A 25459-nucleotide genomic window follows, 5' to 3' on the forward strand; every position below is an offset into this window, starting at 1 on the left:
ATATAATTATTTCATCCAGAAAAAGGGCATAATTGATGTTCAAAACCCCAAGCAAATACTGTATTTTTATGTGACGTTAAAAGGATAAGGTATTCCACGAAAAACTACAACTACCGGCAAAATTCAAAATATGAAAAACTACAACTACCAGAAATCCACACCACGGTGTACAGTTGCCAGGGGCGACTGTAACAGGCTACATCCTCCGTACTACACTGGGTAAAACGCAACAAAAGCAGTTGAGTTTGAACTGGCTTCTAATACATTAGCAGTAACGTCATAAATGTAATTGTTGCAGTTGGGCAAATTATGGCTTTTGTGTTACGTAAATGCTCATTTTGTTCGCAGCTAGTTGCGTCGTGCTAGCTTAGCTAGCAAAGTAGCTGCTAAATTATCTGCGACTACGAGTATTTCTATCTACCTCCATTTAGCCATTTTTACAAATGTGCTGTTGTATATTCCGCAGCTTTGTGTGAGACGAAATGTCAGTACCGTCTTGCTCTTTTGCTAAATAAGCAGCTCATTTTATTGGTTACTGTGTGCACCGACCAGCCACAATATTTATGAATACTTATACATAAACATTGTGCTTTTAAAATCACAATTAAATACACGTGAGAATAAACTATGAAACAACACAGCATGGTGTATTACAGTTTAGATCTAGAGCACTGCAAAAATCCAACCACAATAATAAACATGTTTCATAAATACTATTCTGAAATTCTTAATCATAACTGAATATTGTACCAATTCGGTGCAGTTCTTGTATTGAATGCCATTATATCGTGCAAATGGCCATAAAGCTGCGCCCAATTAGTGGTGTGTACGTTTGGTTTATTTGATTACTCTAAATATTTCTCATATAATTTACATCCATGGTTTTATATGTTTTTTTGTTGGATGCCACACGCTAGATTTAAAGAGGCATTACGGAGACCATGTTTATCTACCTCAGCAAGAAGGTGAGCACCCTGCTAAATAAACCTCACTCTTTACAGTTTAACAAATAAAAGCACAGGTTTATGTAACTGTTCTCTTGTCTTTTAGATTGCCATCCCCAACAGTATTCACTTGAAATGTGTCTCATGGAACAGAGATCAGGGCTTCATTGCTTGTGGAGGGGATGACGGCCTTTTAAAAGTGCTCAAACTTGAAACTCAGACAGGTATGTTTGTGGTTTGTAGACTTCAACCTGCAGTACATTTTGAGGCCCTTTTTTATTTGTCTGCTAAAGCTTGTTAAAGCTGCCATCATACTAGTTCTTGAACAATGTGCAGGATTTGAAATGACAATGTCATGATTTTCACATTTTATTATACTGCCCTTTTACCTTACAGCACCAGCGCATAATAAGTTCAAGAGATAAGTGCTGCTTTGTGGCCACTGCCATCAGACTTCACAATAGCAAATATGGGCCACATCATACCACTAACACCCGCCTCAACAGGAATTTCAACTTAATGTCTTCTCTATAGACTCAATGGCTGTGCCCAATTGGTCACTATATGAAACTTTTGTGAATATATTTTTTGGGGGGAGGGGGGGTAAAACAGAAGCCATTGTATACAACACTTTTTATTTAAATGTTTTTCTTTATATTTGGCAAAGTGGCTCAGTAGTTAGCATATCAGTCTCACAGTTTAGAAGTTTGGAGTTCAAATCTGGGCTCTAGCCTTCTTGTGTGGATTTTGCATGTTCTCCCTGTGATTGTGCTGGTTTTCTCCTTATATGCTAGCACCCTCCCACATGTTTATATGTGTCCCGTGACTGTCTGGCACAGTTATGTAGAAGATGGATGTATGGCTGGGATGGATTTATTGTAAATTTTTGTAATCTGTGCTGTACAGTACACCGCTTTACTTCACACTGCTGTAAAACAAATTTCCACGGTGGGGAACCAAATAAAGGATGATCTTATTCTAGCTCAACTGAGTGTCACAAAGACAACTTTCATTGGCAGCATGCAGGTGGCAACGTGACTTTGTTCGGTTTGTTGTTCACTTGCACATTGCAAATCAACATTTAACATGTGTTTAAGTTGGTTATTGAGACTATTATGTAAGATCCATGTGATTGAGATTTTAGATTCTGCGAAACAATAGTTCACACAGTGTGTAAGAAATCTTTTAAAACTCACCAAAAGCCTTTCCGTGCTTTCCGGGTACCTCTGTATCAGTCCCTGTAAGTAGAACTGGTACCACCTTGTCCACACCAAATAGGGAAACAATAGGGAGACTCAATTAAAAAATGATTTACTTCAAAGTATTGATGCTGATGCTTATTTTTTTGACAGATGACGCCAAACTTAAAGGACTTGCCGCACCCAGTAATTTGTCAATGAACCAGACGTTAGGGGGGCACAGTGGTGAGTTAACGTTTGCCCCTTTTATCACTCAACAATAGAAAGATCAAATAGTGATATGTGAGTGGAAACAATAACACTTTATAAATCACTGCTACATTTTCAGGTGCGGTACAAGTAGTTACATGGAACGAACAGTACGAAAAACTAACAACCAGCGACCAGAATGGACTCATCATTGTGTGGATGCTCTACAAAGGTGCTTGCACCCATAACTAATTATTGCATTGTAATCAATCATCTTTTATTAATGTTGTGTGTGTTTTTTTTTCTAAGGTGCATGGTACGAGGAAATGATCAATAATAGGAATAAGTCGGTGGTGAGGAGCATGAGTTGGAATGCTGATGGTCAAAAGATCTGCATTGTGTATGAAGACGGGGCAGTCATTGTTGGATCTGTAGATGGTAAATCATTTGATAAGTGAAATTCAACTAGCCAGGGCTAGGGCTCGGCAATTAAATAAAAGTTTAATTGTGATTTCGATTTTGGCTTTTCCTAATTATAAATTTGAAGAACTATATGTGTCCAGTGGCTCTGTGTATGTATGCAAGTTACTGTTGTGAAAGCAGCCTGAATGCCCTTACATGGCTTGCAACAAGGCGTCACGTTATTCTGCCATCCTTGAGCATGCTTTAAATTGGAGTTTATTGTAAAACTAAACACCCAACAACAAGACTTACACACATTGCATATTTAAATATGTTTTAGTAAAATCACTGTGGCATAAAATCCCAATTTGTCGCTTGACAGGGATTGCTTTGTTCCCATACTCGTGTGTTAGTGTGTGTGCGTGCGTGTGAATATGAGTTTGGATAAAGACCTTTTTTTTCCCCCGTAGGTAACCGGATTTGGGGAAAGGAGCTAAAGGGAAATCAGCTTGCACATGTGGCATGGTCTCCAGACAGCAAGATCCTGCTCTTCGGCATGGCCAACGGGGAAGTGCAAATCTTTGATAACCACGGCAATTTCATAGTGAGTATATAAGCACAGCATACAACTTGAATGAGCAAAAGTAACAAAAAGCAAAACGGGAGGACAGTCATGTTCCTGACAGAAGAATCTCAGATTGTGTTTTACGTTTCTCAGTGTAAAAGTTGGTTCATGGCTAAGGAAGCTGTAATCTTAACATGACCTTGTGAATCCAGCTCACCAGTTAACACAAGAGGAAGAGTAAATAATAAGGTCAAACAACATTTTGCACTGTAGTGGATTTTTGTTGCTATTTTCGCGCCACTCTGCAGAAGTCTAAAATGTTTGGCAAAATCCGCAATTAAAAAAGTCTACCTGAACCAGCTGAAAACGGAAGTAATTTACTCTGTTAGGAATTGCCACAGCAGTTTTTTTTACACCAGATGCCCTTTATGACACAACTCACCCCAGCTGCCCCGACCGGGATTTGAACCCCTACCACGTGTTAAAAGTCAGCGGTCTTAGGCAACCAGCCGCGACAAACATTTTCTCAGAGTGTTAGGTTAAGTTTACTTCAACTTAAGTACACACTCTTGCCAAAAATGGCAACCAGCTTCAAGCTCTTCAGCCCGCCTAAATCTAATCTTCAACCCAATTTGCTGGGTCAAAAGAATGAACCCATCTAGGTAAAAGTAACCCAATTTACTCAAAATCCATAGCTCCTTAGTGAGTGGGTTAATAAATAAATAATTGTTTGTTTGTTTGTTTTTACTGTGTAAATTAGTATAATTTGTACATTCATGAAAATGCTGACTTCCACTGTGATGGATGTTAAGCAATGCAAGCACTTTATATTCTCAGGCCATTTGCCAGTCAAAAGTTTGTACACACTTTCTCATGCTACTGAAAGAGAAGGTGTGTCCAAACGTATGACTTATGTTATTATATTCAGTATAAAGGACTTTTTTTTTTTAATGCTGTTCTTGATCAAATTAATGACACATTTTAGTGTAGTAGCTTAAAATATGCTCCTTTAATTCCAAGAACTTTGGAGCTTGTTTGTTTTTACTATCAGCTAGTCTTAGAAGTCATGTGGATTGTTTTTCAGATGAAATTGTCTGTCAGCTGCCTGACTAATGTGACAGGAGCCATCAGGATTGCAGGCATCCACTGGTACTCAGGAACAGGCGGTTACGTAGAACCCGACTGCCCGTGCCTCGCTATCTGTTTTCAAAATGGAAGATGTCAAATTATGCGCTACGAGACGGATGAAAGTAAGGCACTGTAGCGCAAAGACTGCAGAGACTTTACTTTCATTTGTGACAATGAGCTATGCTACATCTTTTTTCCCGGCAGACCCAGTGTGTATTGACACCACGATGAACGTGGTCAGTGTTCAGTGGAACCATTGTGGTAGCGTGCTGGCAGTGGCTGGTTCCCTCAGAGCTTTGAACTCCGATGTCGAAATCAACGTGGTGCAGTTTTATACACCTTTTGGAGAGGTGAGGGCAACGTGTTTTTAGTCCTAAAAAGTATCAATGCCTTTTATTTGATTTGATGATGATACTTTGACGGAGGGTGAGGATCAGAGGAAGGTGGACCTGTACACATAAACATCATGTTTCTGTTGAAATTCTAATAAACTTAGATGTCCCCAATATGATAAATTCCCATTATTAGAGGCTCTAAATGGTCAATGTAATGATTAATCTATTGTAGTTTGGGCACACATTAGTTTTTACGTCCCTTGGAGTTTTGTTTTTATTAGCTATTAAGGGTTAATGTTGTAAAAAGATTTAGTAATTTACTTTAACCTTAAATTGTTTCTATGCCTTTAATCACTTAAATGGGAAGTTATGTAAAAAAAGAAAAAATAAGTTATTTACAATGATATATTCTGTGTTGCCTCACTAATCTAAACATGGCATTCTGATTAATATTGTTTGTGGAATATGAATTAAGCAGCAATATTTTTTTTTTTATCCATCTCTGGGGTCTGCCATTTTGCCACTTGGCTGTCTAGTTAGGCACTGGCATGTAATTTTTAGTCAACAGCAGTTGGCAAAATGGCCGCCTCCTTCAGATGTATAAAAACGGGTGCATTTTGCTGCTTAATTCATGTTTCATAAATGCAATATTAATCAAAATGCTGTGTTTAGACTAATGACAGAACATATTATTATAAAGAATAATTTTGACTTGACTTCCCCTTTAAAAATGGATAATGTACAGCCTCATCACTAAAAACTATCTGTGCAAACTATACTTTATTTACTTTATTTAGTTTTTCTGTTTTATTGAATATTTTTTTCCCTGTTTTTTTGAGTATTTTTTCCCTGCCTTCTAAAATAATAATTTTTTTGTTTTTCTGAAATTTTTTTTGTAATATTTATTTTAAAGGGGTTTTCCCTCAGAGGTTAGAGAACAAACCACAATACAGTATACACATTCATTCCTTTATTGAGAGCCAGTAGTAAAGTAAACATGACCATCTTATTGCATATGGAGGTATGCGGGAAATTGTCCGCTTTCGCTATTAAAGAGTCTGCGGTTATTTAAGCATCTCATGACCTTCAGGTTGGGAGACAACCACTGTACCACCTGAGCTATGCAAATCTTGTTTGTCTCTCTACTGCATTGCTGGACTGTCCAAAATGAGGCCAACATACTGAGGTACGAGGATTCCACCTGACACTAGCAATATACTAACACACAGCAAGAGCGGCATGGCTCAGGTGGTACACTGGCTGTCCACCAACCTGAAGGTTGTGGATTTGTACCTCACCCTTAAAGTAGCCTTTTTTTGTTTTGTTTTTAATAAACTGGTAAAATGTACTCCAAATTCTCCTTGTAAATTTGACTTAGAATTTCTGAGTGAATACGATTTTTTTTCTTTCTTTTTTTTAGCAGTGCACAATGGGACTGAGTTAAGAGGCATTTGTCTTTAGAATAACTTTTTTCTTGTGAAAATTTAGAATACAGTACAAATATAAATGTAGCAACACAATATACTCTCTGTCTATTAGATTTGTTCCTGTGGTTGTAACCCACCCTGGAGGGAGGACCTCATCCCATTTATTCACTTTTGGAAATTGGGGAGTTGACCTTCTTGGGTGTGGGTGGCAGCAGTGGATCAGGAGATTGTCACTTGGAGATAAAAAAAAATAATAAAAAATTAATTATAAATAATTATTTTTCAGTTTTTTTGAATAATTGTTCCTCCTGTTTTTCTGAATATTTTTTTCAGCCTGTTTTTCTGAATATTTTTTGACGGAAAAAATATTCAGTAAAACAGAAAAAAATATTCAGAAAAACAGAAAATAAAAATAAAAACTCAAAAAAACAAAGCTCCCCCCAGAAATTAGTCAGAAAAACAGAAGTTTTTTATTTCCAAGTGAATGCAATACGTTTCCGTATCCATTCAATGTTCCTACGCATTTAACCGTTGAGTCGTTTATAAGTCATAATAATATCCATTTTAACAACAAGTAAATTGTACATTTAACATTACTCTATCCACTAGCTTAATTACAAGTGGTCAGTTTCCTTTTCTACCATTATGTGTATAAATATCTCAGCGTTGAAATAAAAATCCAATGTCACATTGATTTTATGCAGCACCTGAGAACCTTGAAAGTGCCCGGAAAACAAATGACAGGAGTTGCCTGGGAAGGAGGAGGCCTGCGGATCAGCCTGACTGTCGATTCCTACATCTATTTTGCTAATATCCGACCAGATTACAAGGTAAACGACAGCACTTTAAAGTAAATGATGTGAATGGTCCTTTTTTGGTAAAAATAATGTCAAAACATTTTGCCAAAAGATTAAAGTTATATATCCGAAGGGTTATTAGCTCCTTTATAACAAAATGTTTTTATTTACTTCTGTACATTGTTTGTCAAACTGTCTTGAGCTTCCTAGGGTTCAGCAATCTCAAACTAACATTCAGCATCTCTTTGCTTTTTCTTCCCAGTGGGGATACTGTTGCAGCACAGTAGTGTATGCCTTCACCAAGCCAGAGCGCCAAGATTACTGTGTGATCTTTTGGGACACTAAAAACAATGAAAAATTTGTCAAGTATGTCAAGAGCCTCATGTCCATCACCACATCAGGGGACTTCTGCACCCTGGCTAGCAAGGCGGAAGACACCCAGCAGCAGGTACAGCTTTGTTCACATCCTGGGCTCGAAAATGACCAACGTGTTATGATTTGTGTAGCAATTTTGTTATTGATTCCTCATTAAACACAACTACCTTCAGAATTTCCATGATGATTGCACTCACTCATGGTTGAATCTAATATTCACATTTGCTATACTTTGCAGCATAAATTAATTTGTTAGGTAAATTGATTTTTTGTGTGTGCACATTGACAAAGCTCATCTATAATCAATGTCCCATAACTGTTGGTAATATTTTGTTGTATATGTGATAGAAAATGTTGATTCTGAAAGGAAAGGTTAGCGAGCTAATCTGTTGGGGTGTACTCATTTATGTTGAGCACTGTATATTCTTAAGCAGCTTTGACTCATTCTTTGGCACGCAGGGAAATGCTGAGTCAGAATCTGGGAGTCATGCAAAGGTAATGTCACATTATTTAAAAGCATAGTTCATGTGTAGACTACGAATCCTCAATCCAACCTTTCTGTTTTTCAGTATGTCCTGATTCTGTGCAACTCAATTGGGACTCCATTGGACTCAAAGTATATCGACATATGTGAGTTCTAATTTAAAATAAAATTGAACGAAAGTCGTACATAATATTTTATTCACAATGGGTTTTGTTACTTGAATTTCCTAAAAGACCAGGATGTTGATAAATGACCTCACGTCAATGTTAAAGCTCACACCTCGCATATGGAAAAATAGTGGCCGGCGTTCCGTCTCCTGCCGCCCACAGTCACGACTCTCACAGGCTCACAGCAGTCTGGGGCTAATAGACAGTGAGTAGTGGGCGGACGTCTTTAGACATCCCAAATATTCTGCATTCCGTTTCTGCCTGGCACAGCTGACAGTTTGCTGATGAACCTGAGCCAAAATAGTTCAAAGTCTGCAGGTTTGAAAGACTGCTCTAAAATAGGCTTAAAGTATGCGAGCTTAGCAGGAGAATCTGGTCAACTGTCCATGAGGCATTTTCCTTGTATGTTTTTTTTTTTTTTTTTCACCAGCTAAACAAATATATTTCACCAAATAAAACTGCCTACTTATCCAAACTTTTCTTTGGTTAGGTCCATTGTTTGTCACCATGACCAGGACACATGTGATAGCTGCATCTAAAGAGGCTTTCTACTTGTGGCAGTACAGAGTGGCAAATAAATTAACTGCCTTGGAGATCAACCAAGTAACCAGAACTAAGAAAGAGGGAAGGGAAAGGTGAGTTTATTTATAATATCTTTTTGTTTGTTTGTTGCAGCACAGTCGAGGCGTATCTTGACAGGATGGCCTAAAGTTTACCCAGTACACTCATGCCAAGACTGACAGTACACACCAAGCTAGTCATGGAAAGTTACAGGGAGGCAAGATAACCACACATCTCCAGTCTGGGAGTCGGTGTCTGAAATCTGAATAGAATTCATTCATCCGCTTCCACTGCCACGGAGACTCCAGACAGCCAGGGCTAAAAGTCACCTCGGTGCAACCGTCTGATTTGCTCTCACTTCCTGTCTTTGTAGGGTATATCACATTGACAGCAGTCCAACTGGAGCCAATGACAATGGAGAGGACTTTACAAAAGCCTTCACAGTAAGTGACGTTCGGCCTCATCAACAAATCATTGTTCTTTGAATATAAAAGTCTTTGTTCAAAAACATTCATGTATTGAAGATAAAAGTTTCATACATTTGTGCCACACAAAAAAAATATACTGTGTAAAGTATATAAATGTGAACTTGTCTGTTCATTTTAAGGTAACAAGAGATCCTATCTGTTGTATCACAGCAACAGATATGACACTGATTGTGGTAGGTACACCTCTGATTTTGTTACAATTCATGCAATAATAATAATCATAAATAGAACATCCAGTACTCGTGAAAAGTAGGTGATGAAATTTCAGGAGGCACCTCAAATGCACTATAACCTTTACCCATTAACTTAATTTGACCTTCTCTAAAACCTTTGAATGCACGTCCAATTTTTCAGTGTTTACTACTTTTTGCACAACTTAGTGTTATCTACACTCTAAAAACAGTTGTATCAAAAATAACCCAACTATAGGTAAAAAAAATGGCATGAACCTCTACTTGGGTCAATTTGACCCAACTTTGAGTCAAAACTTAGGCCATTGTGTATAAAACAAGTTGGGTCAGATCATATACAGTTTGACTTGCTTTTTTTTTCTTTTTTAAATAAAAAATTGGGTCATTTTATATAAAACAACTTGGGTTAATTTCACTCAACTTTCTGAGGATTTTTTGCACCAACCTTCCCCGTAATGTCTTGGACTGATCCTCTACTTGGGTCAATTTGATCCAACTTTGAGTCAAAACTTGGGCCATTTTGTATAAAACAAGTTGGGTCAGATCATATACAGTTAGACTTGCTTTTTAATTTTTATTTTTATTTTTATTTATTTTTTAAATCAAAAATTGGGTCATTTTCTATAAAACAACTTGGGTTAATTTGACCCAACTTTGGGTAAAAAAAATAGGTCATTTTGTATAAAACAACCCAGAAAGTTGGGTCAGATCCTCTACTTGGGTCAATTTGACCCAACTTTTGGTTAAAAAAAAAAGAGAGAAAAAAGAAAAAGAGGGGGGAAAGGGTCATTTTGTATAAAACAGCGCTGAAAGTTGGGTCAAATTGACCCATTAAGTGGATCAGTCCATTTTGGATCCATAATTGGGTTACTTTTGACCCAACTGTTTTTAGAGTATATAAGGAGTTGAAAGCAAAATTCACAAGTGTTGAATCCATGAGTCCGCTGTACTAAGAGTGTCATGAGCAGGTTGCAACAGAGACACTGGAAGAGTCACAGAAAGGCATAGAACTGAATGTTGTGATTCACCTCCTAGTTCACCAAGTTGTGCAAAAGGCACTGAAACATTGAACTAAATATGTACATTTAACAGTTTAGAGTAGGTACAATTAAACTCTCCTGTAAATGTTGCAGTGCATTTTATGTTTGTCCTGAAATTTCACCTGAAAGCTAAATAGCCCTACCTCAGTGAATTCAATTTCAAATTGCTACTGCCACCTGTGGCAAAAAAATGCGCACAATGCGCACATGACTTCACGTCTGCAAATTGAGGGCGGGAAATTTGAACCTGAGTCCAGTGTGAAAACTATTAGCCAGAGGCTTGCGGGAGTACCCATTGTGGACAGCTAAGGTGTTAATCTACTAATTAGAAAAGGTTTCAGTCATAAATGGTCAAATAAAAAGGCTATTGTAAAGATATTTTTGGGCAAACTGTAACAAAGAGCAGTTTGAAGTAATGTTTACCTTTGTGTTCCAGGGTCGTGAATCGGGTATTATCCACAGATATAGCCTTCCAAATGTCATTGTCATCCAGAAATACACTCTGAACCGAGCCCATCATCTCTCTTTAAACTGCAACTCCAGGCAAGCTCCGATTGCAGTTATTGTGCATCAGTAAAAAATACGTGGACTGTACATTAGCGCACCTTTTTCGCCGGGACTGGCGGCTGAACGTTTTGCATGTGTTCCCTGCAGTCGGCTGGCCGTTATTGACATCTCAGGTGTGCTAAGTTTGCTGGATGTGGAGCATCACGCATCCTCAGGTGACGCCCCTGATGCCCAGGTGTCAATAGGGGATCCATCGAAGCTTGAACGCAAGGATGTTTGGGACATGAAGTGGGCAAAGGACAATCCTGATCTGTTTGCCATGATGGAAAAGACCAGGATGTACGTCTTCAGGAACCTCGACCCAGAGGTGAGTCAATTCCATCCTCTTATGACCACTTCTAATGTTCGATGAATTGAAAGGTCAAATGTCATTGAACAGTGCCAGTGTTGGATCTTTGCTGATTGGCTCAGATGATGTATACGGTTTTAGTACATGATTCAACTGCCTCATAGTGAGGTGTGTGACATCCATTTTGACTTGAATTTCTGTTACGATTCTGTTATGATTAAGCATGCCATATGTCATTTGGGAGCACAGGAACCCATCCAAACATCAGGATATATCTGCAGCTTCGAGGACCTTGAAATCAAATCTGTCCTGCTTGATGAAATCATGAAGGTAAAAACAAGTTTAAGAAATATAGGATAATCATATATAATAAATCTAATATAGCATATATGGATTGAAAAACAGTGTCAGTCAGAGATGTTTTTTATGTGAACCGATGCTGTACAGGACCCCGAGAGGCCGAATAAAGACAATCTCATCAACTTTGAAATCCGTTCTTTGAGAGACAGCCGTGCTCTCATTGAAAAAGTGGGAATCACAGATGCCTCACAGTTCATTGAGGATAATCCACACCCAAGACTCTGGTAAATATGACCTCAATTTCATCTTCACATTTTCAGCACGCCTTTCTGAATTAACAATATAGAAACATGTAATAATTAGAGCTGTCAAACAATTACATTTTTTAATCAGATTAATCACATTTGAGAATTTTGATTAATCACAATTAATCGCTTAATAAAGAAGCCTTTCTTATCTACATTTTTCCCCACCAAATTTGAAGAGCACCGGTTATGTGTTTTTGACATTTAAAGTCCACTACATACGCTCATCCTCCTCTTTTTCTAATCAGTTAATTACTTGCATAATTTCAAATGGAAAAAAAAATGACCCCGATATTTTGACATGAACAAATATTCTAAATGTGATACGCAAACATTCATTAAATGCTTTACTTTAATGCATGAAATTATGTTTATTGCTCAAACACAACCTGTGCTACCTTAAACGTAGCCATCCGCTGTCACGCTAAAATTGATCATTCATGATGAATGCGATCATTTTTGGTGATGACTTAATCAACTATCGCTTTAACTTTGACAGCACTAGTAATAATAATATATAAATATTGAATGCAGAAAAAAATAAATCTATTAATAATAATAGCCATGAAACATCTCTTGACATGCCAGGCGTCTGCTGGCTGAGGCGGCCCTCCAACAACTGGACTTGAAGACTGCCGAGCAGGCGTTTGTCCGCTGCAAAGACAACCAGGGCATCGAGTTTGTCAAGCGCTTGGGGAACCTGCAGAGTGAGCCCATGAAACAGGCGGAGGTGGCAGCTTACTTCAGCAGGTTCGAGGAAGCCGAGCGCATGTATTTGGACATGGACCGCAGGTAGTTGGAGTACAACACATCGTTTTTTTTCCCCTTCTTCTTCTTCTTGGATAATATTGACTGATGTCGTCATATCGTATCATTTTCCAGGGACCTCGCCATTAGCCTTCGGATAAAATTGGGAGACTGGTTCCGGGTGCTCCAGCTTCTTAAAACTGGCTCTGGGGACTGTGATGATGCTCTATTGGAGCAGGCCTACAATGCAATAGGAGACTACTTTGCTGACAGACAGAAGTGGTAATTTTATTAACATTCATTTTTTATTTAGTTGATTACATTTTTACAATATGCACTCATTCCTATGTTATATTACAGCCCAATCAATCCCATTGAAGTTGGGAGATTGTGTAATATGTGGCAAAAGTACTCACGCTCTGTTATTTTTTATTTTTTTTTGCACAATTACAGATACTTGTGTAAAAATAAGACTTTGGTGTAAGTATTTTCGGTATCTAAGTAAAAGTAAACTAAAGGTTGCCACAGCAAGTCACTCATGATTTGTTTGGCATAGTTTTGATGAATTTCCAACCCCATTTTTGAGTGGAAAACACATACGGTATTGAAGGTTAATCAGCATTTATAATTTTTTTGGGGCGGTTACATTTTGTGTGTGTGTGTGTTGGAAAATAGCCTTATTATTGTTATTTCCTATCGGAAATCTGGTCAAAAACACGTTCAAATGAGAGTAAAACAGTACAACTTCATTATTTCTCAACCATCTCCTTGAACCTTTTGTTTTGTCTTCTACTCGGGGAACAACCTTCTCGGGATTGGCTGGCAAGTTTCAAAAAGTAAAAAAAAAAGTCAACCTAACTGCAGCAAATGGAAGGTCATTGGTGAGAATAGCGAAAGGTCATATATTTCTGCAGTCTTTTTTTTTTTTTTTGTTGTTATGGAGTATTTTTTTGGATCGAAAATTCAAGTGGTGCATCATGTCTGAGTAATTATGTTGAGAGTTGATCAACATGACCCGTTCAAGTTATAACCCTCTGTTCTTCCTCTATGAAGGGTCAATGCAGTGCAGTACTACCTCCAAGGCCGCCACCAGGAGAAGTTGGCAGAATGCTACTACATGTTGGAGGACTATGAAAACCTTGAGAAATTGACCAATTCACTAGCAGAAAACCATAAACTTCTACCGGTAAGACAAATAAGAGCGACGGTCTGGAAGCTGATTCCGGACCGAACGGCCTCTGAATATCCGCAAGTGATAGCGACTCAGCTCCGACGTTTGCCGTTCCCGTGCTGTAGGAGATCGGCCAGATGTTTACCACCGTAGGCATGTGCGAACAGGCTGTGAATGCTTACCTTAAATGCAACCAGGCCAAGGCTGCCGTCGACACATGTGTCCATCTGAACCAGGTGAGAGACGCCCACTGTGGCACCGCGCTGTCCTCCCACATACGTCCACTTGATGAGTGATATTTAGCTTGGCCGTGTGAATGCCGGCCTTGCACTTTGCTGTTACAATGTCTAACTTTTGATCGATGAAGTGTGGATAAAGATGGAATAGCATAATGGTGGATTTGAAACGTATGTGCTACCAATTTAAGCTTTCCTAAAAAATGTCCATTTTGAGCTGTGATAACTGTGAAGTCAACTCCCCCACTGTCATGTGTGTTGCTCTGCTTGCTTTAATTTGCCGTTTTGTTTCTTATCAATCAGTGGAACAAAGCAGTGGAACTTGCCAGAACCCACAACATGAAGGAGATTAAACCTCTTCTGTCCAAATATGCTTCACATCTCCTTGAGAAGAACAAAATACTTGAGGCGGTGGAATTGTATCAGAAGGCTCACCATTTTCTGGATGCAGCCAAACTCATGTTTAAGGTATGCCACTTGCACTCTTATGTGGACTATGTGCATATTGAATTGCAGTGAAAATTATTTGCCCCCCTTCCTGATTTCTTCAATAGCTAACTGACGATTAATCGCAGATTTGTTCTAAATAAAATGTACAATAATTTTTTCCCTACGTTTTCATACTCTTGTTAACATAAAAGTGGAAAAACTGTTAAACTAATATAATTAGAGCTGAATATTTTAGTCATTGATACAGTAATTTAATAATAATGCATACAATTGAGTTAAAATTAAAAAGATGTGCTGTACTCTAAAAAATGAGTGTGATGTTGTGGTCATTTTCTGCCACTAGATGGCATAATTGCATTTGTAAGACATTGATGACAGCTCGGTGCATTTTTCTTTTCATATTAAGAGCTATCTAATCTTTAACATGTAGTAACTTGTGAAATTCAGCATTTTAGAAATTGTAAAATACAACTTGACCCCAGTCTCCACAAATATATGCATTATTATTAAGTTTATTAAGAGTTCAATTTTGACGTGGACATGTCTGCTCTACTGTGACTGGAATTCGTCCAATACAGACTTTCCAAGTAAGGGGCAGTCATTAATCGCGTGTAAAAAAAAAAAAAAGTGGCATTAAAGGAACTTTAAATTAACTCAAAATTATGCACTAATTTTGACGCCCCTAAAAAAAAAAAATCGGTTTTGTTAGTGTTGCCAGCTAATGGTGAGAATCAGCCTGAAAGAAGTTTATAGTCCACTACAATAGAAGAAGGCTGGATTGGAATGTGTCATAAATTCCCGAAGATTCCCGCTGGTATTGATCGTCAATCTTGCATTTGCTTGTGTTGTTCCCAGATTGCAGATGAGGAGGCCAAGAAAAGGACTCGCCCGCTGCGGGTGAAGAAGCTGTATGTGCTGGCTGCTCGGCTGGTCGAAAACCATCACAAGCAGAAGAAGTCGTTGCAACAGAGTAAAGCGAAAGGGAAGACGTCAGAGGTAGATCATAAATACACTTCACTAACAGTCCTTTTATGCTGTTGTTTCATTTTTTTGTTTTTTAATCCATGCAAAAACGTGGTATTCCCTTTATTTTCCCATCCCTTATTGTTAGGCAACATTTGCACTTGCTGGACTCCTGGAGGAAGACACGAACTCTTCGGACAGTCGCATTCTGGACAACGCGTGGCGAGGAGCGGAAGCGTATCACTTCTTCCTGCTCGCGCAAAGGCAGCTGTATGAAGGCTACACGGAGAATGCCATGCACACAGGTAACCCCCCCCCTCCCCACCCCAACACTTTATCAGGGATGTCCAAAAATTTTCTTCTGAAAGCCATCCACATACACAAAAATGGGAGGAAGCCTATGAAGTTATGAAAAGGGGCTGAAACCAATTCCGTGTCACAATATGCAAACCGGTTCAACTTTATTATTTACTATAGCACAAAGCGGCATAATCAATGTTTGCGCCATTTTGAAAGCCCTTCATCTCCGCGAATACGAGGACATCATCCCCGCGGTGGAGATCTACTCTCTCCTCGCCGTCTGCTCGTCGGCCTGCCGGGCTTTCGGCACGTGCTCGCAGGCCTTCATCAAGCTGGAGGCCCTGGAGAACGTGGACCCGGAACAGCGGCAGCTCTACGAGGACTTGGCCTTGCAGATCTTCACCAAACACGTGCCAAAAGACAGCCCCACGCTGGAGCTCGATGCTGCATCAGAAGGGTGAGAAAAGCAAAGGTTCAAGTCCAGCTGGTGACATTTTATTATCTAATGCCTGTGACGACAAATGCTTGTCAACTCTTTACATTCTTTGCATTTTGTTTTGTTTTAACCTCTCTCCACCATGTTCCTTGAAATCAACTTTTTCGGCTCTTTTTCTCTCTTCGTAGGGCGGCGGAAAAGTTACCCACCTGCATAGTGAGCGGTCTGCCCATCGAGGAGGCCTTCCACCTGTGGATGTGCAGTGTGTGCAAGCACTGTGCTGAAAACAATGAGATCAGCAAATTTAACTACTGCCCGCTTTGTCACAGTAGTATAAGCTGAAGCTCATTTCGTAACGTAAAAAATATATATAATATAATATCTACTGTACCAAATGTTCATCTTAGGAAGCAAATTATATTTTTGTATTGCATGCATTACACCACACGAAGGAGCAATACTGTGCAGTTCTTCTGTATACTTTTCTAGTTAACATACAGTAGCTTCTTTTTTCACTAGCATTGTACATTACTTTTCAATAGATTTTTCCACATTTTAGCTTCAAATAAAAACCTCCTTTTTTGTTTCTCTTCAAGCCTTTCAGGACTTGCCTTCAAACTGTTCAATGAAATTGACTTTTTGCTCCAGTTTATGAAGTACAAGGTAGGAATGACAATATCAGGCACTTTGAGTAATAGTACAGTAATGCATTGTAAATGTGCTGTAAAAAAGCTATAGGCCAGTCATTGACATTATAATGTTACCTTAATTCAGACTTGAATGTAAATGCTTTGGTAGCCATTTTATACAGAAAATAAAATGATACTTATATATTTTTCCCACTTGGTCTGATCTTGCTGTTTGATTAATTTAGACACACTTGAAATAAAAATAAAATGGATTGTTTTACTGTATCTGTTACCATCTTTAAAAAAATACTGGAAAACTGAAAAAACAGCTGAGTTCAGAAAGTACTCATGATGCTTTATTTTATTTAAATTTTTTGCACTCACTCACACACACAAACAAACTTGGTCTCCTAGGCGGGAAGCGAACCGACGCCAACCGGCATCGTAGGCGAGTGACTGTATGTCCTCATGATGCTATGGACTCTATGCACAAATAGCCGTGACGTATTTCCGGGAACATCAACGCACCGCCTTTTCCGGTAATGCCACCGCCATTTGTTTTCCTTCAGAGAACCTCGACCAGTTGTCGGCGTTTTGGAGTACTTTATTTAAAAACAAAACAAACAAAAAATAAAACAGTAGAGGCATTACATCTGCTTCAAAATATTGACAAGGCAGAGATCGTTTGATCCCGTCGACGAAGAGAAGACTTCGACGAAGGCACTGAGTGGACTGACTCCGGCAACAATACATCATTTACATTTACATTAAAACATTTAATAAACAAAATAGCTTTAGTAGCTACTCAAACTGCTTGTATTTACGTGTAATAATAATTTTAAGAAATGACATCATTACCAGAGCTTAAGCGGTTACAATTACGGCTCTGGGTGAACTAATTATTTTTATTTTATACTATATTAGTTTTAAAATTCAGATAGACATAGTGTTAAAGCAAGGGGCGACTCCTGTTCTTTTTCAGTGGGTTAAAGATTTAGGAGGCATCACATCAACAGTGCGCTCCGCTGAAGTCTCCCCGCACCGGAAGGTTGGGTGCACTCACACGTCGAATGCGGAAGTGATTTGTGCATGTAGTCCATAAGATTGAACTGTACTGTTCTGTCATGTACAGTGCAGCTGCCGTCTCATCCGGCCCTTGGCTGCCATCTGCTGGTATGAAAAGGTAAGTACTGTACATTAACTACTAAAACGTCACGTTCAAGCTTTGTCTAGACTTGTGTAACTAAATTGTTTATTGAATATTAGACACCCCTCAGTTATCTACTAGAGGGGAGATATATGGGAAATTGACGTTTTATTTACTTAGGTTTTTTTTTTTTAATCTCTGGAAAGCCTGCCAACCCTTCAAGTGTGTGACCATGCAACACGTTTATTTGCATATTTGCAGTTCAGAATTTTCAAATTTACCTCTTCAGAGTCAAGCAGTTTCATTCAGTGGAAAAAATAAATAATAGTTTGCTGCCATCTTGTGGCAATTTAAGGTAAATCTAAAGTGGAAAAAATAAATAGTTTGCTGCCATCTTGTGGCAGTTTAAGGTAAATCTAAACCTTTTGGTGGGGAGTCAATTACTTGATGACTTCTGCTGTTCGTGGCAGGGCTGAGAGGGCTCAGTTCCTAATCTCCAGAGGGAGAGCCAGAAAGACACACACACAATAACCTACCCACCACCACACATACACTTCTGACATGATGGTTACGCCCCTGCGGATGTGTGACTGTGTCATGCGTAATAGATACTCGAGTGCTGGTATTGAGCACAAACACCAAGTAAACTGCAGAGCACTTGCACCTTCAACATGCATAGGTAAGATGCAACTATTTCTGACATATCTACTTTATTACAGAAATGTCCAAACTTTTATATTTTCAGTTGGATGGCATATTTGGTATTTTACGTTTTTTAAAATATTTTTTATGATAGGAATCATTTCTCAGTTGTGCCCACACTCATTATTATAAGGACATGTTGCATTTTTAGAAGCGGAAATATTTCAAATGTGACCTTGGAGCGCTGTTCACTGCAATCTGAGTGTTTTGCTGTGAAGTAACTTAATCCATGTCAGACAATGTTCATGTGCTTGGATACGTGTTGGAGAAATACCGTATCATGCTTTGCACATTAGAAAAGAAGTGACCTTTTTGAATGGCACAATCTCAAAAACAAGGGTCATTCCACAATTGGAGGACATTGTCTGTCCCAAAACCCAACCAATGAAATTTTAAATAACCCATGTAGAAAATACAGCAACGTGGAGAAACGTGATTAATTATATGATCTAAAAGTGAACAAACAATAAAATGGCTTTCTCTCATGTTCTTCCCTCTTGATGAGCAACTTAATGCAACACATACAGTATATTAAGTTTGAAATCAACTTTTTAAAGATGATTTTGTTGCTATGTCATCCTTATCATAAAACAGTTTTTATTATTATTATTACATATTTCGTACATCACTTGACAAATCGCTGGCTACATCGGGCCGTAACCTAATAAGTCACAATTTGGCAAATTTGCTACTCTCTTTTTTTCTCTCAAAATCTTTACTTTTGGTCAGTGGGTGTCATTTCTACGAATTATTGACCTATCTAAAGTGTTGAAAATGGCATGCTCTCTTTGACGATACAAATGTTAATGGTCGAACAAACGTGGTGTTTTGGGGGTCTCCTGAAAAGTGACTACAGTATTTCGGAGGTACAAGGTTTTGGCGCGACACCAGCTAAATAATATAGTCAATGGTTGAGCTAGATGACTCAAAATGTATGATGCTCTATCACTTGTTCTTCAAGTGAAAGTCCATTTACCATTTGTTCTTCTTGAAAACATAACCTTGATAATAATAATAATTTATTTATTTTTTTAAATTCTTCATCCCTTTTTAGACTTTTTTTCTGCCTTTTTTCCCTATCAATTTTCTACCTTTTTTGGCAATTTTATGAACTTTTTTTTTTTGTGGTTATTTTTAGTTTTTGGACATTTTTTGGTTACTTTTTGAACGTTATCTTTCGTGCCATTTAAAAAAAAATTAAATTCTAAGACATTTTGGGCCATTTTAATGGTAAATGGACTGCTTTTTATATAGCGCTTTAACTACACCAAATGTTGCCCAAAGCGCTTTACAATGCCTCACATTCACACACACCAGTGGTTGGCCAGGTCCACTGGGAGCAAATCTGGGTTCAGTGTCTTGCTCAGGGGCACTTCGAAATGATCACCAGGGCTGAGGATCAAACCCACAACCTCACGGATGGGAGACAACCACTCTACCACTGAGCCATGCCGCTCCATTCATGGGCATTTTATGATAATTTTCTGCTTTTCCTCTTCCTTTTTGGACATTTTGTGGTCCCTTTTTTTTTTTAAACTTTCATCTACCCTTTGTCTGTCTTTTTCTTACAAAAATCTCTCATTTTTCTTGACAAAATTTTGGACAGTGACATTTTTTTGAATATTTATTCTTATTATTTAAATTTAATCATTAGTTGATTTAAATAATATTTTATCAACAAATAAAAATAAATAGGTATCAAAATATTGATTCTCACAATTTTAGAAGACTAAAGAGCCACATGATCCCTGACCTAACAGGATGTCACAGAAACCCAAATGTTCACTTAAAGCATGTCAATGGGATTAAATGACAAACATGGACATGTAAGAGTACACTAAAGTGTAGGTGTTGGTGTGTGTGTGTGTGTGTGTTGTTTAGGCACGCCGTCCTCTGAAACTTTCCATCAGAGCAAGCAAGCAGCTTGTATAGCAAGATGGTGTCCGGACAGATCCTTGATGGCCGCTCTCCTGACGATTGCTTCATCACGGTCAACGTGGGCGGTTTCAAACAGAGAATGGAGCGCGGCGTTCTCAAACGCTTCCCCCACACTCGCCTGGCGCGTCTCCTGTGTTGTAGCTCCCCAGAAGCCATCCTGGAGCTCTGTGACGACTTTGTGGCCGCAGAGATGGAGTATTATTTTGACCGCAATCCACTTTTCTTCTGTTACGTCCTCAACTTTTACCTGACGGGCAAAATGCACCTGGTGGACGGTTTGTGCGTGCTGTCCTTCCGCCAAGAGATCGAGTATTGGGGCATCAAGGACGGCCATCTGGACTTGTGCTGTTGCCACAAATTCCACGAACTCCTGGAGCAGAATGAGGATCTGGGTTGGGATCAGGGGAGCGTTGAACTTCACAGCACTGGCTCATCCATGGAGGAGATGTCTGACGTGGATTCATTCGACGGCGCCTGGTGTGCGGACGTCCGTCGGAACGTTTGGCTCCGCCTTGAGAATCCATCGTCCTCGGCTTCGGCCAAAGCGATGGCCATCATGTCTTTAAGTGTTGTTCTGGTCTCCGTAGTGGCCATGTGTGTCCACAGCATGCCAGAATTCCGTCAGGCGGACCACAACGACAGAGAAGTTGAACATCCAGGGCTGGCGTTCCTCGAGAATCTCTGCGTCCTCTTATTTTCCGCAGAGTTTCTCCTCCGTCTGGCGGTCGCGCCGTCAGCCAGCAAGTTCTTGTGCAGCCCTCTCAACGTTATCGACCTGATGTCCATCACGCCTTTCTACGCCACCCTGGCTTGGGATTTAGGCCCGGCGTCCGAAGATGACAACACGGAGTTGGAGAAGGTGGGCAAAGTGATGCAGATCTTGAAGCTGATGCGACTGTTCCGCATCCTCAAGCTGGCCCGCCACTCGGCCGGCCTGCGCTCTCTCGGCGCCACGCTGCGACACAGCGGCCGCGAGGTGGGGCTCCTGGCGCTTTTCTTGTTTGTGGGAATCTCCATGTTCTCCGCCCTCATGTACTTTGTAGAGAAGGAGTCCCTGGAGTCCGAGCTGCAGACCATCCCTGCCGGATGGTGGTGGGCCACCATTAGCATGACAACGGTGGGCTACGGGGACACTTTTCCTGTTACGCTCCCCGGGAAGCTCATAGCAACGCTGTGCATTCTCTCTGGGCTGCTTATTGTGGCTTTGCCCATCACCAACATCTTCAATAAGTTCTCAAACTTCTACCAGAAACAAAAGAAGATGGACGGCTATTCGAATCAATGACGAGTTATTGAATGTATGGTTCCAACTCTTACAAGGACACAACAGCATCACAAAATTAAGATTTAATGTTCCTGAAAGTGGCGAATGAGTGGTTTTCACACCCACCTCACAGTTTTCAAGTTTAGGTTCATTTAGGACACTGTATTGAATTCAAAAGGGATACTTGGCTCATTTTGCCATTTTAGGCAGAAAAAAAGTTTATATTTTGTCCAGAATTAATTTGATAACTTCATTATTAGTTAGTTAAAAACACATTATTCCACTTGCTGTCGACTAAAGATGACATCACCTGTGCTGAGGAAGTAGGTAACGTAACAACCAATCACAGCTCACCTGTTTTCTGGGTTTGCTCAGCAAACGGAGCCATGATTGGTCCTGTACACATGTGTGTTTGTGTGACGTGTGTGTGTACGCACATGCGTGGTCAAAGGGACAATTCTGGACAAAATGTGTTTTACATACATCATAGTTAGTTTTGCTGATTGCACACTTGCTTTTATTGTCTATAGAGGGCACCGAAAATAAATAAATAAAAACTACATATGTATGGGTAGGTCTGATGCCACTGAACATTTTGAGTGGTCGAAAAATATTCATAAATGACTTAGCTGTCACACTTTGTTAGATATTATTAACATTTAAATTCTTTATTTCATATATTAACCATTGTTATACATTATTAACATTTTAATTCTTTATATTAATCTTGTCGAAATGTTTTGTAGATGTGAGGTAGTGTTGAACTCAGTATAATTTGACCTTAAGATGGAACATATTGTTTGGTCTAAAAAATTCTTTCTCAGTGTTCTGTGCGAAAACACACATTTGGTCCTTGAGAACAGAATCTGTCTCTAACACACACACCCCTGACCCTGACTCTGTTTGCGCCATCGCTCACGGAAAAGTACCCAGAGAGTATGTTTTGTCTACAAATGAAAGAGAGGCGGTCTGTTTAACTATAAGAAGCCATTTTACACGCGGAAGAGACACATTCGGACTCTGAAATTACACCTGTTACGTGATGTTTGGAGTCTGTCACGATGTCCAGAGATCTCTGTTTTTTTTTTTATTAAATCATTTTTGCAAAGGTGTTTTTTCTTACATTAAATCTGTCTTCAAATTTTGGAACACGCAAAGAGGACAAATACATTTATTCCTCTTCACTTACAAAGAGTGCCCACATTTTGAACAAAATATACCACATGGGGTAAAAGTGTTTTAATCCCCAATCCCCTAAAAGTTTTAAGTATGGATGCTTGCCTATATGTGCCCGGCAATTGGCTGGCGATCAAATCAGGGTGTACCCTGCCTCTTGCCCCCAAAAGGCAGTAGCTAGCGAGTTAACAAACCCAAATATAAAGCTCAGATTTTTTTGGGGGGCACTTTTAGCAATAGTTGAGCCTTGGTGGAGGTCTGTGCACTGTTCTGATTGCTAAGACTTACAATACAGTATATCCAGAACTGTATATTGTATTATTGAAAAATGCATTTGTATAAATAACGACTTTCCCACTCATCTACACAATTCCCATATGAGACATGTGGTTCTTCCTGCTGTTCAGTAAATAAAGCGGAAAATACTTAGTTTAGATTAATTCAGCAAAACACTGGTAACAGAGCTAAACATAGCTAAATCCAGTTTTCCAATAGGGTATCACTTGTACAGGTTTGTTTCTACCTCATACGTTAGTCGAAATCTTTCATATTATTAAGCTTTCTTCTTTTTCAATTTATTTATTTAGAAGGAAATAATAGGTGATGAGAATAAATTGCTTTTGTCATAATGGTCGCATTTCCCCCATTATTACGCAAAGAAACGGTTTTCGTACTTCCTTTGTGGACACAATCTATAGTCGGGGTCAATGTTTGCAATACATTCCACGAATGTATGTGCTACATTCCATCACCCCTGCTGTTCTGTTGCAGTCAAGAGTTATTGATCCATGTGTCTTGTTTTCCCATGGCTTATTGGATTTCCGATGTATTCTAATTCTACGGTCCAATAAATCCCAGCAAAGGCAAAAAGCAAAATTGTGCCTACATTAATCCTTAAACTAAGGGCTAAATTCGCATCTTAGAAGTATACTGAGACATCTGTAGTTTTAAATTGAAAATTATAAAACAAATTCAAGAATCAATATATAGATTTTTGTCACTAGGTAATTGTAAAGAAGTGGGGGTTCCTCTCACTTTGCAGTTATAACTTGTGACTACAGGGTTGTGAAAGGGCCGCATCAGCATTCAGGTACGAGGTCACTTTAGTCTACGCACTTAATGCTGTGCCCTTCATTTTGTCTCAAAGTCACAATGCAATGCTTTTAGCTTTGTATGCATTTAGAAGACCAAAAGACCACATCAGCAATACCGGTGGTCATGTTGGTGTTCAAGGACTGCCAGCTAGTGTTTAGCACAGGGACACTGCAATAACATCTGTATCATCAGATCAAGCCAGTAACTCACAGTGAGGTACCAAATGTTATCACACAGACAGGACAAAGGGACAAAAAAATAAATAAAAATAATGAATGCAGTGGGCCTAATGGCTAGCCCCACAGTCAAAAGGTCAGAGTTTTGAATCTCAGCTGGCTTCACTGGACCGTAACACATTTTTTCCACATGCGTTTGGGAGTCATCAAATGTGTTTTCCCAAAATTCTGAAACCAGGGTTAAACCTTTTAGCCATAATTCTAAAAGGTATGATTGGCATCAACACAGCACTGCTCATCATCAAAAGAAAAGCATAATGTGACCAGTGACGCATGGTGGTGCAGGGGCTGCTTTTCTTCTGGTGCTCTGGCTTGAGAGAACGTGGAAGGAATTATTAACAATTTCAAATAGCCATGAGGCTTCTGCTAGAAACCAAAATCAAGCCAGTAAAAGAGAAGCTACTCGAAAGACATGCACATCAATCGCTAATGCTAAATGCTATCTTGGTTGACTGTTCAACAACACTAAACAAGCAATACACTCACCAATATTATCCAAACAGTTATTGGAAGCTGGCTGTGCGGTTTAACTCGCCACAGTCACATTGGAAATATACAGCCTAGTATGCCGGTTTGTTCACAAACGGAGACAAGAGTTATTTGCAGTGATGTTTTACTGTGGGCTTACTTAGCCTTTTACACCACCGTATAACTAGTGAGACAAACAAATGGTGTACAATGAAATAAACTTAGCTTTACAAAATATACATAAACATAAAATACAAATAAAACATATACATACCACTTTGGCCTGCTAACGAACAAACGTGTACTTATTTCTGACTTTAGCTTCACTTAATATTTGGAACTTGCGATAGGTTGGGCTGCTGCGAGCTACATCGGACTACTACTTTGTTAATTTGCTATGCTAGCGGAAAACAGGAAGTGACTTAATCGTGGTCTAAAAGTTAAACATGTACATTTTGCCCTTTTAATTTAACTTGCGACTAATTATTATTAACATTATAGTCCTACAAATTACACAAAGATAGTAGGGAAATAAAAACAATGCACATAAAAATTAAGTCGCGCGCCCTATTTAACTTTTAATTAAAATAAGTGAAACAATAGCTTCTTCTACTGGTGAAACATAAAATTACAGGTAGAAAGCTCAGTTTGCGTTGTCTTGACTCGCGACTGCCAACTGCAGTGGATATTAGTAGGACTACATTTCCCATGATTCTTAGATGCAAGAGCAGGCATTTGGAAGAGAACA

At 39.1% G+C, this 25459-nt stretch overlaps 2 protein-coding genes and 1 long non-coding RNA gene across 5 annotated transcripts; 2 read left to right on the plus strand and 1 right to left on the minus strand.

The window, feature by feature from the left end:
• Positions 1–160: 160 nt before the first annotated feature.
• Positions 161–16898, plus strand: wdr35 (WD repeat domain 35). Of its 2 annotated transcripts, none has more exons than XM_077582682.1 (29): positions 161–238; positions 903–965; positions 1051–1168; positions 2297–2368; positions 2472–2564; positions 2642–2770; positions 3205–3338; positions 4384–4549; positions 4632–4777; positions 6894–7019; positions 7249–7434; positions 7821–7856; positions 7931–7991; positions 8503–8647; positions 8947–9016; positions 9181–9234; positions 10729–10835; positions 10947–11166; positions 11398–11478; positions 11596–11732; positions 12342–12545; positions 12636–12782; positions 13554–13686; positions 13797–13907; positions 14211–14375; positions 15213–15353; positions 15469–15625; positions 15837–16077; positions 16245–16898. In XM_077582682.1, the coding sequence occupies exons 2-29, from the start codon at positions 942–944 to the stop codon at positions 16396–16398; spliced, it is 3558 nt and encodes a 1185-aa protein (XP_077438808.1). In that variant the 5' UTR covers positions 161–238; positions 903–941; the 3' UTR covers positions 16399–16898. The 2 variants fall into 2 exon arrangements, with proteins under 2 accessions (XP_077438808.1, XP_077438712.1); XM_077582586.1 differs by having other exon boundaries at positions 167–238; positions 918–965.
• On the minus strand, positions 16541–25126 carry LOC144061990 (uncharacterized). The gene is made up of 3 exons (XR_013296331.1): positions 24986–25126; positions 17749–17855; positions 16541–17287 (listed from the first exon to the last, which is right to left on the minus strand). It is a non-coding gene; the product is annotated as an uncharacterized LOC144061990 (long non-coding RNA).
• Positions 17205–22848, plus strand: LOC144061874 (delayed-rectifier potassium channel regulatory subunit KCNS3-like). 2 transcript variants are annotated; one of them, XM_077582887.1, is made up of 3 exons: positions 17205–17733; positions 17818–17868; positions 20416–22848. In XM_077582887.1, the coding sequence occupies exon 3, from the start codon at positions 20471–20473 to the stop codon at positions 21755–21757; it is 1287 nt and encodes a 428-aa protein (XP_077439013.1). In that variant the 5' UTR covers positions 17205–17733; positions 17818–17868; positions 20416–20470; the 3' UTR covers positions 21758–22848. The 2 variants fall into 2 exon arrangements, with proteins under 2 accessions (XP_077439013.1, XP_077438927.1); XM_077582801.1 differs by having other exon boundaries at positions 17205–17868.
• Positions 25127–25459: the final 333 nt, after the last annotated feature.

Source organism: Vanacampus margaritifer, chromosome 1 (genome assembly GCF_051991255.1).
Source record: "Vanacampus margaritifer isolate UIUO_Vmar chromosome 1, RoL_Vmar_1.0, whole genome shotgun sequence".
NCBI classification, from domain to species: Eukaryota; Metazoa; Chordata; class Actinopteri; order Syngnathiformes; family Syngnathidae; genus Vanacampus; species Vanacampus margaritifer.